The 16230-nt window shown below is 52.4% G+C and overlaps 1 protein-coding gene across 20 annotated transcripts in view; it reads right to left on the reverse strand.

Moving 5' to 3' along the window:
• Positions 1 to 1922: 1922 nt before the first annotated feature.
• DLG1 (discs large MAGUK scaffold protein 1) overlaps positions 1923 to 16230 on the reverse strand; it is an 81421-nt gene continuing 67113 nt past the window's right edge. For 10 of the 20 annotated variants that reach the window (XM_028731982.2, XM_028731977.2, XM_028731976.2 and 7 more), the window contains 8 exons: positions 12677 to 12776; positions 9084 to 9125; positions 7755 to 7805; positions 7118 to 7219; positions 4921 to 5093; positions 3677 to 3786; positions 3118 to 3209; positions 1923 to 2972 (listed from right to left, as the gene is read on the reverse strand). In XM_028731982.2, coding sequence (XP_028587815.2) covers positions 2866 to 2972; positions 3118 to 3209; positions 3677 to 3786; positions 4921 to 5093; positions 7118 to 7219; positions 7755 to 7805; positions 9084 to 9125; positions 12677 to 12776 — 777 coding nt within the window. In that variant the 3' untranslated portion in view covers positions 1923 to 2865. Of the gene's footprint in view, positions 2973 to 3117; positions 3210 to 3676; positions 3787 to 4920; positions 5094 to 7117; positions 7220 to 7754; positions 7806 to 9083; positions 9126 to 12219; positions 12254 to 12676; positions 12777 to 16230 lie in introns of all 20 variants that reach the window. The other 10 variants (XM_028731979.2, XM_028731975.2, XM_028731985.2 and 7 more) reach the window with 2 other exon arrangements.

Raw genomic sequence — 16230 nt, forward strand, 5'->3', positions numbered from 1 at the left:
ACCAAGTCGCATGGGCCTTTGTTTTTGGGAAAACTGCTGTGGGGAAAAGTTGTATGGGCCACTGTGCCCTGTGCAATGGAGCAACAGAGGCAGGAGAGGACTGTTGTCCTCATGTGCTGCTTTTGGGCTTCCAGAAAGTGAGATGGTGGCCTAGAGGGGCCCCTTTGGGCAGATCAGGCTACAGAGATCTTCTCTTCACACAAATTTGCAAGTGCAATCTTGAGGCTGGAAGGGATGGCGTCTCCAAATCACCCAAGGGGAAAAGAGCGACTGAAAGGCTCACTTACTCCTTCTCTTTCAAAACCAAGCAGCTGCTGTGCCCAATCTCCAGTTAAAGGCATGGCTTTTGACATCACAGAAGCAATTTGCCCGATGGGTTTGGAGGTCCAATTGGGACATTCTACAGATGCGATGGGCGAGGAAACAGGATGGGAGCTTCTTCCTCGACTGCACTGATGAAGTCCTGCTCTAACAGGAACTCCCGCGACTTAAAATGAATTTCAATAGGGACAAATGTAAAGTTCTGCACTTAGGCAGGAAGAACCAGATGCAGAAATAGAAGATGGCGGGTCCCTGACTTACTTGCAGTACATGCAAAAAGGATCTTGGTGGAGCCCAAGCTTCACATGAGTTAACAATCTGATGCAGCAGCAAAAAAGTGATGCTATTCTAGGCTGCATCCCCAGAAGTCTAGTGTCCTGACCAAGGGAAGTCATAGTCCCACTCTCTTCTGCCTTGGTCAGACCACACCTGGAACACTGTGTCCACTTCTGGGCACCACAGTTTAAGAAGGGTATTGACAAGCTGAAAATGTGCAGAGGAGGGAGACGATGATCAAGGGTCTAGAAGCCAAGCCTTATGAAGAGTGGTTGAAGGAGCTGGGTATGTTTAGCCAGGAAAAAAGGAGACTGAGAGGAGATATGAGAGCCATCTTCAAATATCTCAAGAACTGTCACTTGGAAGAGGGAACTAGCTTGCCTCCTCCTGCTCTGGAGTGCAGGACTCAACCCCATGGCTTCCAGTTACAAGAAAGGAGATTCCGATTAAACACTAGGAAAAACTTTCTGACAGTAAGAGCTGTTTTGACAGTGGAACAGTCTCCCTCGGAAGGTGGTGGACTCGCCTTCACGGGAGGTTTTTCAGCAGAGCTTGGATGGCCAAATGTCAGGGATGATCTAGTTGGGATTCCTGCATTGCCGGGGGTTGGACTAGATGACCCTTGGTGTCCCTTCCAACTCCATGATTCTATGACTCGGGCAACTTATGCTGACCTTTGGACTATGTATGTCTCCTGCTGCCTTTTTAAAGGTTTATTCAGAAAATTTATATTCTGCTTTAGTGTTCAATCGGTCAACAGAGGAAATTTAAAACCAAACTGAGAGATTACAGAATCACAGAACTGTAGCACTGGGAGCGACTCCATGGGTCAGTATCATTCAGTATCATTCCTAGTTTGTTGCTATCTCCAACCATCCACTAAAAAGCTCCGCTCCCTCATTCTCTCTCTCTTGGAGGATTTGAACAGCAGCAGCAGCAGCAGATGGAAGCTCTTTATGAAGGACTCAGACTGCCGGCCGGCGCAACGGAAGGAACCAGAGCTGCGCCTGGCGAGGGGGAGAGGAAAGCTCCTCTTGCTCCCACTTCCACTGAGAAGCGGAGCGCCAGTACAGGGGAACTGCCAGCTCTTCCGGGGCGAAGATGCACGTCCTCCTAGGAGCAAAGAGGAAACCTGAGAGTCGGGAGCTCCAGGTCCACAAGTGGGGAGGGGAGGGAGCTGGGCAGCTCACAGGGCCGCCATCACGTTGGGCACTGCAAACCCCCTCAAATGCGACAATAAAGCAGTTCTCTCAGGGATCCTGCAAACCAGCTGCAAGCAAAGGAGTTCTGTGTACAGCAACATAAAGAAATTCCCACAGTACAACTTTAGTTAAAGAAAGTTTAATATATATATATATATATATATATATTTGTATGTATATAATATGTTTTATTATAACAAAATAGGCAGTTATTGTGGGTAAAATATTCATTAAAATCTGACTTCTAAGAACATATTTATATTTCAGACTCTGAATCGTCTCTTATGATAATCTTTCAGAATATTTTCAGAACAAAATTAATCATTCCTATATGAAGTATAAGCTTTTAAAGCACCTAAACTGTATTTGGATTCAAAAATGTAATGACCGTTACCCATTGATGATATCAGTAAGACACTCCAAATAGTCTTGTGTGTGCTAGTTTAAAAACAGGAGATATTCTTGCCCCCAACAACGGCATCAGCAAAAAATGAAAAAATAGACTATAAAGAATATTCTTATGAAATTATGAAAATGGGTTTTCCCTTGTGAAATAATGGCAACTCCATTTACATTATCTTGGACATTTGGACAAAAATCTCCTGTTTAACTGCCTGTAAAATAAATGTGTTGCCAACAACAGAAAACTACAGAACTATGGCCTGCAGCCACCCCGTGAATCAAATCATGCAGGTCAAGTCACGCGTGCAAAACTGCTCACCATTTACATCATTAAGACCACTTTTCTTTTGTTAGGAAATATTTAAAAGGGTGTATATAAAGATTTGTTTTCTCAAAATCTCTGAAGGATACTTTCCCTTAAACATTAAGGAGTTTTACCACAAAATTCTCCGTTTCGTATCCACACAAGCGGATCGAGCCACTGCCCTTTGACCCTTGAGAAAATGGCCGCCCGCCAGCAGCTTGTGAGAATCCACACCATCGGAACAAAAGGGGGGCACTGGGGAAATGCTACGGGAGCCACGGGGGCCCATGCAGGACAAGGGCTGCCCCCAGGTGGGAAGCAGGGGAGGGGGGAGGCACAGGGGCCCCCGCTGGGCGGCCTTCAGAGCTTCTCCTTGGCGGGGACCCAGATGTAGGGGCTGGAGTGCTCCTCAATGACTTGCTTGACTTGGTTGTAGATTTCTTCCAATGTGTCTCCTTGCACAATAGCTGTAGAGGAGAGAAGAAGGAAGAGGAGGAGGAGGAGGAGGCAGCGGCTCTTGAGGGCCTGGACTGGCACAGCTCTTGCACCACTCCCCCCAGCACTGAAACCCCCCAGCCGCTGCCTTGAAAGGAACACAGCTGAGCAACCAACCTGTGAAATGTTCGGTGAATTCTTGCTCCAGCTTCATGGCTCTCTCAAAGGTCTTCCGAGCTTGCTCATCCGTCAGCCGCTTATTCATTTCCCTGAAATTGCAGCACAAATCAAACCAAGATACTGATGACGAGGCTCAGCCTTTCGGATGTGATGTTTAAAATGAAGCACCTTCCTGCAACCCCTGGAGGGCACCACGTTGGCGACTCCTGAGCTACCCTCAAGCAGCAGCTCGGGAGCAGCAGAGTCGCTCTTCTCTTCTCCAGAAGGCAGAGCCAAAAACCAGAAGAAGGAAGGACAGACATTTTGCTTTTAAAGTTTGGCCCTGTCTTCTTCCTGCAGAGGACTGAACCTTTGCTGGCTGCTTTCTTTCTCCTGCTGAAAACGGCAGGATATTATGGGTTGTGGAATACACCCAGCCCCCAGGGAAAGCTCCCTTCCCGGAGTCCGTGGCTGACGACCTTCCTGGAAGAGGAGCCACATGCCGCAAGGAGGGTCACCAGAACATGTGCAGAGAGGAAAAGGTCGGAGGGGCAGGACAAGGCCAGCTTTCACTCACATGATGTTCTCCACTGATTTGGGTTTGATGAAAACGGAGATTGGGTGCAACTGGGCGATTTGGAGCCTCTTGATTGCGTTTCCGGAGACATCGAGAATGCAGTGCTTCCCCTGAGACACGGAGGGAAGAGGCATCTTAGAGCAGAACATCCAAGGCCTCGCTGCTGGCAGACAGCTCAGCCAAGCCTGTCTGCATTTTAAAGCCCGGCGGCTGAGACTGAGCGCCCTTCCCCCTTAGTTGAGCTATTTGCAGACATTCCCTGGAAAGCCATTTTCTTGGGGTTGAGAGGAGGCCTGTTTGGCAAACCTATGGGGACCTGTGGCATTGCCTTGGGCAGCAACTCTAGGCCCACTTCCTCTGCAGTGTAGCGGCAAATTCAGAAAGAAGGGTCCCATCCTGGCAGCCACACCCCTTCCAGATGAGCCAATGGAAAAGAGCTCTCCCTGGCCTTGCCCCCAAGCTCCTCCCCGTCAGAATCACCCAGGTGCACACAGAGCGGGAGACCCTGGCCGGCTTTCTCTTTGCTTCCCTTTGGTGGAACGTAGCAGAGCTGCCTTGCTTGCGCTGCAGAGCTGCCTTGGGACCCCCAAGCCTTTCTTTGCTGAGCTTCCCTTTGTGACTGCCATCCTAAGACTCACAGTAACAGCATCTGGGCAGAGTTGAGTTGGAGGAGGAGGAAACCTAAGCAGGGGAACTCCTGATCCAACCTCTGGTATTGCCCCGCCACAGATCTCGGCCAACATGCTTCAAAGGGAAATGCAAAAGCAACGCAGATCTCTTTTGCGTGTGCCAACCTGCCCCTTTCCCAGAGGGACCGACAAGGCAATCCTCAGTGGCCAATTCTGCTCCTTTCACTTGGATGGACTCCAGGCAGCACAAAGGGCGTGGAAACATTTTCTCAGGGGCTTGCTGGGCCCTTTAAAAATCACAATATTTTGGGGTTTCTAAAAAGACCCAGGCAGTGCTGGGCACTAGCTGTGCTGTATAAGATCTTCAGATGTTTCCCATGGCACAGCTGAGGCAATGGACTGAGGGCACTGACTTCATGACATTTCGTTAATAGAGATCTTTGGGCTCAGGAGGCTCCTGAAGCGCTGAAGGTTTAGCGGAAGTCCCACAGCAAGAGGCCCTTTCCTCCTTGTGAGGCTGCGTCATGACTGACTGGGGAAGGAGACCCTGGGGCAGACCGGGACCATCCCTCATCTCTCCCAAGCAGACTTTGGAAAGAGAACGGGCTCCTTTACCTTCTCTGCCACCTCCCGCACGGACTGGACACTCGTTCCATACAGGTGGTTGTTGTACTGGCCGGCTTCAATGAACCTGTGATCCTGGATATCTTTCTCCATTTGTTCTCTGGACGTAACAAAGTGGTAATCCCGACCGTCCACCTCGTAGTCTCGCTTTGGCCGGGTCGTATCTTTGTGGAAAGAGACAGGCAGCTTTCAGGCAGGCAGGCAGGCAGGCAGGCAGGCCCGACACACAGCAACCTCAACGTTGGCGCCAAATACTGGCACTGAGCACCTTCCGCTTACTGCGCACAACAGTGGGAGGAAGCAGATCCAAGGTGGGATCCTGGCACCCTACAAGTGCGCTGACCTTCAAGTGCTAGACCAGAGTCTGACCTTCACATCTAGGGCTGACTGAAGCTTCCAGACGGCCTTCAATCAAAGGCAGTCCCATGTGGAACGCAGGGCAGCAATCCTGTCTGGATACAGGAATGAACCCGGCCTGCCTTCTCTAGATTGGCCAAAGTGGAGAGAGGGCACTGCGTCAGCCGCCTCCAGAACAGGCTGAGCCCCCCTCACCCAGCAGCCAACTACCTGCCTTGTGTGGACCAAGCCCTAGCTTGCAAAGCCCTATCTCCTCCTGCACAGAGTCCATTCAAAATTGCCTTCCTGGGTTGACAGGAGCGAGAAGCACTGCTGGGTGTCGTCTGCACACTGGTGACGCTCCAGCAGCAGGTTTGGAAAGGAAGAACCCAGGGATGCCAGCAGGCAGGGGGAATGAGGGGGCAAACGGGGCCAGGGCTGGGGAATCTCATGGCCCCCATGGGCCAGATCCTTATCAAGATGGGCCACATGGGCCAGATCTGACAGGCAGGCAGTGGCGGGTGTGCACACCTAGCAGTCAAACGCCCCACGGCAGCTCTGCAAAGTGCCCTTTGAGGCAGCCTCTCCCTTCCATTCACACGGCACTTGGCACCAAGAGCCTGAAGCCCATCTCCATGACTGAAGAGGCAAAGTGCCCTTGGAGCCAGCTCCCAACCCCCACCCCAATTAAAGGAGAGCCCTTTGCTCCGTTGCACCCTTAAAAGGGAAGGAAAAGGGCTACAATCTTTGCTTATCAGCTGATGAGCAGATTAAATCCTGCTGCCGAGGCTGCATGATCCCGTTCCCTGTGCAGGATCAAAATCCTGCCCTCAGAAGGTGCCAGGCTGGTGTGGTTTGGGCAAGGGTCTAAGGCAGTGGCTTTCAACCCTGGGGTGTGCCTTGGGCAACACTGGCCTCTCTTCCTCTCTTCCTCTTTCTTTCCCTCCTTCCTCGGATGCCCTCTTGTGTGTCTCCGCCTCCCAAAGGCTGGTGCAGCTGTTTATGGCAGCAGCCCTGGCTCTAGGCTCCCCGGGCGAATGGTGCCTCTGGGTGGGGCAGCTCAGAGACCAGGGGCCCAAGGAGAGGGGAGAGGAGGCTGAGGGTGTTCGAAAAAGGGTGAGACGCTGCCAGCTCTGCAGGCAAGGGGGGACCTAACTGAGCCCCACAGGGGAGCTGCAGAAAGAAGGTAGTTGGTCAAGGGAGCCGTGGACTCAAAAAGGTTGAAAGCCTCTGGTCTAAGAAGCCAAACTGGGACAGGGGCCAGAGGTGCCCCCCTCCCCAGGAATGAGGCAATGAAAGTGTGCTTGGACAGGTTGGCCAGCCCATGAGGCCAAGGGGAAAGCACGTCCAATGCCAAAGATAATACTACTAATAATAAATTTATATCCCACCCTCCCCAGCCGAAGCCGGGCTCAGAGCAGCTAACAACAGTAAAAGATAATACAACATTCTAAAATCATTTCATTCTAAAATCAGTTCAAATCAAATTAACGGCAAGATGCTAGGAGCTCCTCATGGCTCCTGACTGAGAAAGGGTCTTCTCTCCCGGCCTGTGCTTGGCTGGGGACTGCATGAAAGGGCTCTTGAGGGCAAGAGGCACCTCTGCTTGCAGCCAGGCAATGCCCAGAGCTGCCCAAGGGAGGCCCTGGGTGTCCCCATGCCAAGCAGGAGGACTCTGGCCCCCGCAAGGGCTCTGCACTCACGGCTGGCTCCAAGCCCAACCACACGCAACTGCAGCTCCTCGCACCCGTGCACTGTGACCCTGGCCTGCTCTTTCCCAAGCTGAAACACACTTTCTGTGCTGCTTGCCTGTGTCACAAAACCTTCCCTGGTAGGCCTCTGCCATACATACGTGGAACGCAGGATCCGAACTCGTCAGGGAATTCGGAGATGAGGTCGTCATTGATCCGGTCTTTCATCGGTCCCAGAACAATCACAGGCCGCGTGTAGTTGACTGAAGGGGGAACAGACCCAGGAGTCAGAGAGGAAGGAAAACAACCAACAACCTCCTGTCCCTTCCCCAAGTTCCTGGGGGTCAAAGGCTCGCCTAAGCCAGCTCCCCCCCCCCTCCACCTGCCAGCAGGAGTCCCTGTTGGGCATTCTACTCATTCCAGAGCTTTGCTCGGCAAGAATGCAGGTGAAGGCCTTTCCTGTGGCCATGGCCAAGTTACGGGAGACATTGATCTGACGGCTTCCCTTCCGACGGCAGGGGCGAGGAACCTCCAGTCCACAGCCCTCGTTGGGACAGCACATGCCCCCCCCCACACACACTGTAGGTCCAAAGGAAGCAACTCCAGAGCAACGGCTGGGAGCTTGAAGGGAGCCCTACGTACTTCCTTCACAGAAGGTCCTAGTGCAGCCAAGGGCACTGGGTGCCAACCAGCCTGGTGGTGCTGAAAGCGAGCCCTTGGGAGGTGTGCTTGCAAAGGAGAGCCAAAGGCCTCTGTGGCCTTCAGGGCTTTTTGTTTTATATGCAACACGCTACAAACCTTCCTGCTGAGTAACAGGCTCGTAAGACAGGACGTATTCCTCTTGGCCACCTGCAAATTCAGATACACCAGTTTAGAGCCGGAATGTAGTGTCTGCGTAAAATAATACAGATGTACACACGTATCTCTCATATAGAAGACTTTTCAGGATAAAAAAACTGGTATAGAAGCCAGATAGGAAATTAATAAGCACCACTCTCTGTATATATGTGGTGAGCCACAATCTACTCTTAATTATATTTCGATTAAGGTGAGTTTATTGTGGTGATCTTAATAGGTATGCCTCAGTTTTAAGTAACATATAGCTAAAGAAGCGACTGGGGGACGCTGTTTGTCACACACTCAACATTTCACATGTGGCCACAGGCCCAGAAATTATGAGTGACCCCTCCTGCCACATTTCTAGAATCTTATTGAGGCTAGAAGACACAGGACTCTACGGTCAGGTGGCTTGAGAGTGCTCAGGGAGTGGAAGACTTTGGATATGATGCCTTAAGCCAGGGGTCTGCAACCTTTAAGACAAAAAGAGCCACTTGGACCCGTTTCCGAAGAAAAAACAACAACTGGGAGCCACAAAACCATTGCGACATTTAAAACAAATATATCTCCAGAGCCGCGATCTGACAGCAGGTGGGAAGGTGACGTCGGGACGGTGCGTGACTAATGCACGCACCACCCCCATGCGACGTCACAGCCAGTACAGCGCCCACCACAGTGAGGAGTGTCAGGGCGCACAATGCGCCTCCTCCCCTCGCTAGTATCCGCCCCGGAGCCGCGGCAAAGATGTAAAAGAGCCACATGCGGCTCCGGAGCTGCGGGTTGCAGACCCCTGCCTTAAGCCAAAAACTACGTGAGAAAAGAGAAAAATAAAAAAAAACACAAGAACAAGGGATACGTTAACAGACTGTCACTGAAATTAAACAACAAACAATGGAGTAAATTAAGCACAAGTTTAGGCCAGCAGTGCGGCAATGCGGCTAAAAGAGAACCGGTCTCTTGCCTGGAGTGGAGCTTCCTGAGAGGCGAGGGGTCTGTGAGGATCAGCTGCTGATCCGACCCTCTCACACTCCCAGCAACCGGCCTATCCAGCAGAGCGGAGGCACCACGGAAGGAGGGGGTCCATTGCTCAGGTGCCCTGCCCAGGTAAGCTGGACTGGGGAAGAGCCCCATCGCAAGAGCCAAAGCTTGACCCCCCAGCAGAGTTCAGGTACGCTCTGCTGCCAAATGAGCGCCTTGAGAGTTGCTTCTAGCTGCAAACACAGGGAAAGCCAAGCAAGCCTTCCTAGCCAGCCCCAAAGGCAGATGTGGGGAAGGCCCCAAGACACTCACGGTAGCTGCTTTCGCTGTCGCTGGCGTTGGACGTCACGTGCTCTGAAACGGGAACAGGAAGGAGAAAATGAGGAGCTGCACCAGACCAGAAAGAATTCCCAAAGAAAAGCAAGACAAGGACAAGTGCCAGACGGGGCTGCCATGACTTGCACTCTGCAGGGAAGAAGGCTCTCTCTCCACATTCAATGAATGAGACAGGGCTGGGGCTGGGGTGAGTGCACTCTACCAAAAGGCAAGAGGACGTCTGGATGCAGACACAGAACAAGGTGGCCCAAACCCCAGAGGAGTTTCTGCGACTTCCCAACTCTGCCTGGAGCTCAGAGGCAGTGGGAGAAGCACAGGGCACAGAGGGAGCCTCCGTTCACATCCAGGCCATTGGTGCCTCCTTGGGGATCTGCCAAACCTGCAGCATGTGTCATGGCCAGAGGGGTTGCCACCACGAGGGCCAGATGGAGCCGGGGAAAGCGGTGGAGCTCAGTGGGTCAGGCCAGAAAGGCCACTGGGAGGCTGAAAGCGCTGCTCTGCCTCTCCCCACCGATGGTCTAAACCGCTCCCACACCATCTGCAGCCATGCACCAGGTCACCTGGCAAAGGCACACAGCAGGAGCTGGGAGGGGGCAAGAGGGGTTAGAAAGGGCTTCAGCGGTCTATAGTGCGGAAGAACCTGCTGAAGCCCACGTCCTCTGAATGCAACTTTGGTGAAGGCACAAGCATTCAACTTGTCAGGAACTATAAACGTATTTGAAGAAGAGCTGGCCTAGCAAATCTCCATCTTGGAAGCATCCCTAGGGAAGGCCGCCAAAGTCACTGCCAAGTCCCTGGGCAGGAGACAGGCGACTCTTTGCTTCATGGGCTAGAAAGCTGTGAGCAGCCAGCAATTACAAGCATGCAGACATCTTTTTGAGCTTCCAGAGCACTCCTGCCACACCAAGAGGTATTCCAAAGAAGGATAGATAAGGATACTCTGGAGGCACAAGGACCCACCAGGAACCCTCTTGTGTGTGGACGAGGCCAAATGGCAAGAGTCAGAACTGGAAGTGGTTTCAGCTGTAGGGGAACCTCAGGACCTCTCTGTGCTGAAGGTGATTCGGCAGGTGGAGGTAAGCCTCTTCTAGGTCTACAGAGGCAGGAAGATTCAGACTGCAGAGCGCCCTGCCAATAAAAAGTGACTCTATATCCTGAATTTTTGATGGTGGATGAATTGTTTGAGGAATTTCAGGTATAAGACTTGTTGCATTTGGGTACCATTAAAAAAGATAAAGTCAGTCCTCAAGAAACAGCCTTTGGGTGTCACTGCCTCAACAACCTGAACTCTGAGAAGATGAAGAATAGTCTCCTGCATTCTTTGTTGCTTCAATGGAGACTTGGACATGGGGCGGAAGCAGTTCTGTCCTGTAGCCAAACCCTAATGACTTGTGCTGTTGCAGGTCATGGAGAACTGCAGGAGTCCCCCTCCCCCCCCCACCCCGGGCATAAGACTGGCCCCTAGATTGCTGTTGCTGGAGACCAGCTCCAGAGGATCTGAAAAAAGAGCTGCTGAACTTGTCACCAGGACGAGCCCATGACAGACCCTGGAAACAGGGCCTCCTCCAGTTCTGGCAGCTGAGCAAAAATATTGCCCCTGCCCCCTAGGGCTTTCTCCATCTGAAAGGCCGATAAGAGAAATATGGCCCTTGAGAGGAAAAATATCTGTGAAAAGAGCACCCATCATCCCACGACAGGAACCCTGACAGGTTTATGGTTTTATGTCTATGCTCTGCAAACCGCTAGGTTAGATTACTGCAACACGTTATCAATAGGGCTGCCTCTGAAGGCAGTTCGGAAACTTCAGCTGGTGCAGAATGTGGTGGCCAAGCTGCTCCCGGGGGCAAGACCATCTGAGCATACTGCACCTATCCTGGCCTGACTGCACTAGTGGAGTGCCTTCTGTCAGCTTCAGTTGGGGCTCAGGACCTCAACACCTTAAGAACTGCCTCTCCCCATACAAGCGGACCCAGACCCACACTTGTCATCTGAGGCCCTTCTCTATGTCCCCGTTACCGGAGAGGTTTGGAGGGTGACAGCATGAGAACAGGACTTTTCTGTGGTGACTCCCTGATTGTGGAACGCTCTCACCAGAGAAGCCCGCCTGGTACCATCATTACATGTCTTTAGTTGCCAGGCCAAAACATTCCTTTTTACCCAAGCCTCTGGCCAATAAATAATTTATGGTCTGTTAAAGGAGGGGAAGTTATTATGCTTATTTTATCATTATGATTTTTATTATGTGTTCTTAGTGTTGTACATCACCCTGGAATCTTTCGATAAAGGGCAGCAAATTAATAATAATAATAATAATGATGATGATGATGATGATGATGTTTAGGCACCTTGTAAAAACATTTCTCTATAACCAGGTGTTTGGCTGATTAACATTCTATAGCCTCTTAAATTGTGGGTTATTGGTCTATTTTTGTTTAATCGTGTATTTTGTGTTCTCATTTTGCATTTTTATGTTGTGAACTTCCATGTGATCTTTGGATGAAGAGTAGCATACAAATTTATTAAATAATAGTAAAATAATGATGATGATGATGATGTTTTCTTCAGGATCAGTAAGCGCTTCTTTTAAAAGCTCAAGTCCCTCATAAAGACTTGTTGAAAGGGTCCCCCTGGCCATTGTATCTGCTGAGCCAACACCAGACACCAGGGGACCCGTGGAGAACGGGGGAGAACCCCAGGCGAGATCTACGGCAGACCTGCATCTGGCTAGAGGCTCTAGCCAGAAAGAGGACACAGATCAGAGGCATAGATTCCCTCGGAAGGTGTTGGGCTCTCCTTCCTTGGAGGTTTCCAAGCAGAGGTTGGATGGCCAAATGTCTAGTTGGGATTCCTGCACTGCAGGGGGTGGGACTAGATGACCCTGCGGGGTCCCTTCCAACTCTATGATTCTATGACTTTTGTGCTTGCAAAAGAGGGAAAGGTTTCCCAGCCTCCCAACCAAAAAGTAAATGGAAGTGGCATGACTTGGAGGAGGAGATGGCAAACAAGTGTGGAGGAAAGCGCCTGGGCCCCTGGAGGAGGAGGAGGAGGAGGCATTTCCTTCTGTCTCGGTGAGAGGAGGGGCTCAGGGGCCTCTGGGGAGAGGGTCACTTACTCAGGCCTTTTGATCCCATGTCTTCAGGGATCTCCTGCAGAGAAGTTCCCAGAGGGCAAGCAATAAAGAGACAATCACAAAGAAAATAACCGTCAGTAGCATATCAATGAGGGGCTACGGCAAGGTGGTCCCAAGAGCGTCCACAGGGGTCCAGGGGGTTGCCCAAAGCTCAGCCAGAAACCCATTTCAGGGCAGCACTTAAAGCTCCTGTCCCTCAAACCCACCTCTGAAAGCCAGAGGCCGCCTGCCTTTTAGCTGCAGCCAACAGAACTGGCTGCCCCCCCCCCAATCAGCTGCGGAAGGAGAGCTGGGCCAGCCCCTCCCTGAGGATGGGGGCATCTCTGCCCCTGTGGCAGCTCTTGGGACCCCTTCAAGGCAAGGCCACGTCTGGCACGCAAGGCAGGCCCCCCGGCACATCCGCAGCTGGCGCTTGCCCTGCCCCCACCCACATACTTACGGTCCACATCACTGGTTTCTTGCTCACTCTGGTCCTTGTTCTTGTAGAAGGGAAATTTTCGGGAAAAGAGGTTCTTTTTACGCTTGTCATTGAATGACTGCTGAAGAAGAGAAGGAAGGAGGGGCAAAACAAAGGAGGTCGAATGTCCAGTGTGTCACAGAGGCCCAGTCCACCAGCTTGGCAGAGGCCGACTTCCAGCACCACAACATGCAGCAGTTTGAGGCTGGATGGATCCACAGCCCTTCCTTAGGAGGGGAGGCGGCTGGAGCCAGGGCGGGGGCACGGGGGGAGAAGGGCCTGGGGAGCAAGCGGCCGGCTCCATTCTGAGGAAGCACTGGCTGCGGGGAGGTGCTCTGTCTCTGCAGGCTCCCCACACTAGCCCAGGCACCAGCCCAGGCAGGCCGCCGGGTGCTGCTGGCAGGAGTGGGAAACAGGCCCCCTCCAGCTGCTCCTTAGGAAGAAGCAGGAAGAAGCTACAGGGACCTCTTGCAGCACAGACTTTCCCAGAGCAAGTTGTGGGGTGGCTCTCCTCTCCGCGGTGGAGCATCTGCTCTGAATGCAGAAGGGCCCAGGTGCTCCCCCAGGATTTCCAGGTAGGGCGGGAAAAGGATCCCTGCCTAGTACCCTGGAGATCCTCTGTCAGTCAGTGCAGACAATGCTGAGCTGGCTGGACCACTGGTCTGACTGGGCATAAGGCCGTCTGGTGTGCTCTTCTCCCTGTACTCTCTGAAACTCTGGCTGAAAGGCAGTCTATGCAACGGAGACAAATAAAAGGGAGTCAATGTAGCCCCTTCATCTTCTCAGGAAGGATTCCTGGGCATTTTCAAGGTCAGATGAAGCCACAGCCAGAGGCACAAAGCAGCCTGAGTCGTGGTATCTGAGCCGGAGAGCAGTGCCTGGAGTGGCTCATAATCCAAGCACCACAAGGGGTCACTGAGACCCCCCCCTCAGCCACCTGCATGAATATCCAGAGGGACCAGGGACCCTCAGGGGCTACAGCACAAAGAGGATGTCAGAAGCAGCCCGGCCATCTGGATCCCAACCGCTGGCAGCTCAAGCCAGCATGGTCTCTTAGCTGCCACTGAAGTCCAACAGACCCAAATGCCGTGGGACCTGCCTGGCTGCATCTGATCTCCTCTTCCTGCTGCCTGTCCCTGGTGGCAGCAGAGGAATGGGCAGGGCAGAAGAGCCACAGCAGAAACTCGGGGTTCTTCCACTGGAGCCCCCCTTGGAAAGAAGCTGCTCAGCCTCAAAGCTAGCCAAGCCCTCTCCCCAACACCGAGAGAATCATGGAACTGTCAAGTTGGAAGGGACCCCGAGGGTCATCTAGTCCAACCCCCTGCAATGCCAGCAAACTGATGCAGGAGCTCAGTTTAGTCAAGCAGAGCACACCATGAACAGCGTCCGCCTTTGCCTGCTCTGTTTTTAAACCGTTTGGACCGGAAGGCCCAGGGCGCAGCTCCCCACGCAAATTCACCTCCCTGGGAGGAGCTGCCCAAGCCTCTACCTCTGGGAGATCACGGTGCTGCAAGGCTCCTTCTGGCTAAGAGGGACGCACTGGAGCTCTCCTGTCTCCCAGAGAACAGCCATTTCCTGTTGTGCAGAGTCTGGAGAGCAAGAGCCTCACCTACTGCATGCTGAGTGGCTAGAAGTCGGCTCCAATAGCAAAAAAACAAAACATGGTTAGAAGTAATTATGTTTTGATTTGCAGAAAATATCAGCCATGTGTTTTTAAGGCTCTTACAGGCAGGAGAGTCTTGTTTTTAGTACTAAGAGTGTATTAACTTTGTTAAGCTCTCACAGCCTCTTTGCAGAATTGCATCATTAGTACAAATGGGTTAGAAAAGGAAGCAGAAAAAAACCCACAGGCCACCCGACATTCTCCTCTTACGCTGGGTGCTCAACGCGGCGTAAGCTGATTTTGCCCAGGCAAAAGGACAAGCAGGTCAGTGGCTGACGCCTGGCATAAAAGGGGGGTGGGTGGGGGGTGGTCCTTGGCAGGACTGTTTGAAAGAAGAAGAGATGGGGGGGGGGGACAAGCACAGCAGCTTCAGTTTTCAACACCATCAATTTTGCCTCCTTCTGCTTTGCCATGTTAGGTGCTAGAATTAAGACCAGGCTGCCCCATTCCCGAGGCAAAGCAGCCCCTGCCAACAGCAAGCATGCACAGAGTTCCCAGGAAGGTACCAAGAAAGAGGAGGAAAGGGGAGGAGAGAGAGAGAGAAAGAGAACTGGCAGGACGAGAGGGCCATGTTAAGAGGAGGGAAGACAGACAAGACGGGCAGTTCTCTCTCAATGGCAAGCGTAGTTTGGTTTCCACTCAGGGGCTCATGCATGGGTCTGGTGCAGGGTTAGGACATGGGAGCCGTGTGCAAACTTGGCAACAGTCAACATACAAGGCTGTGACTCCAACACAACCAGTTTTCAAAACGGCACGGGACCAGGGCTGTGTGTGCAGGCTGCACGGAAACAAATGCAACACCCAAACTCTGTGAGCTGCCCCAAAGGCCCATTTCCACAAAAAGGTATTTGGCTGCACCAGGTGACTAAATGGGTCCTGCTCTTTCTTGCCATAGGGTTAGGGCACCCCCGCCCCGCCCCGCCCAGGGCCTGAGGCTTCCCCAGGCACAAGGGCTGAAATGTAGCTCTGGAAAGGAGACCAGGGAGGCCCCTCGGCTCCAGCCCCACATCCTGCAGCTTCCCTGCCCTCCTGCACACACAGCCCAGCCTGGGACCAGCCCCGTTCCAGCACCAGTCTGCTTAAACCCACCAATGGTTCCTTTTCACACAAAGTGTTCAGTGCATACATTTCATGGGGGCGTCTGTAACAGATGTCTGTTAGCACAAGTGACGGAAATATTTTTTTTAAATAATGTTGCTGGTGTGTTAATTTGGAGTCTACTGTAACAATCTGTTCTATCCTTAAGATTATGGTATTTCACACAACTTTGTGAAAAGATAAACATGGCTGATGGTCCACCGAGTCTCCTCCCCTCAGCTGCTCTTCCTCTCTGGTCGGCTGGCCTGCTCCACCCTCTCCTGACTCTGCTCTCCCCTTCCCTGCTGCCTCCCAGCTGCCCACAAGCCTGTGGTTACGTACCTTCAAGGCTGTCTCTGGGCACCCAGGGCGTCAAGGAGGGAGCCAGGAAGCCACAGCCCTCACCTTTCCTCACGATACCCCTTCAAGGGACAGAAGCCCGGTGGTCCCACAAAGGAAACAAAACAGCCAAGGGCACAACATTCCATGGACCATCCATCCATCCATCCATCCATCCATCCATCCATCTCAGGCACTTTCACTCCAAAAGTCTTTTGACCTGAGTTTTCTTGGGTGGCCCCTGGGTGACCAGACTGTCCTGATTCTAAAGCTGTTTTTAAAGGAGGATTTTCCAGAGAGGAACAGACCAGGAATCCTGACCAAGTCCCTTATTCTCTTGTTCCCCAGTAGCGCCAGTCCTGTACCCTGACAGGAGGCCTGCAAGCGGGGGCCAAAGGCAACACCCCCGCCTTCAGAAGCAGGTCCTAGTGGTTCCCTTGTCCCCGAGAGGCCTCTC

This window comes from Podarcis muralis, chromosome 6 (genome assembly GCF_964188315.1).
Source record: "Podarcis muralis chromosome 6, rPodMur119.hap1.1, whole genome shotgun sequence".
Lineage (NCBI taxonomy): Eukaryota > Metazoa > Chordata > Lepidosauria > Squamata > Lacertidae > Podarcis > Podarcis muralis.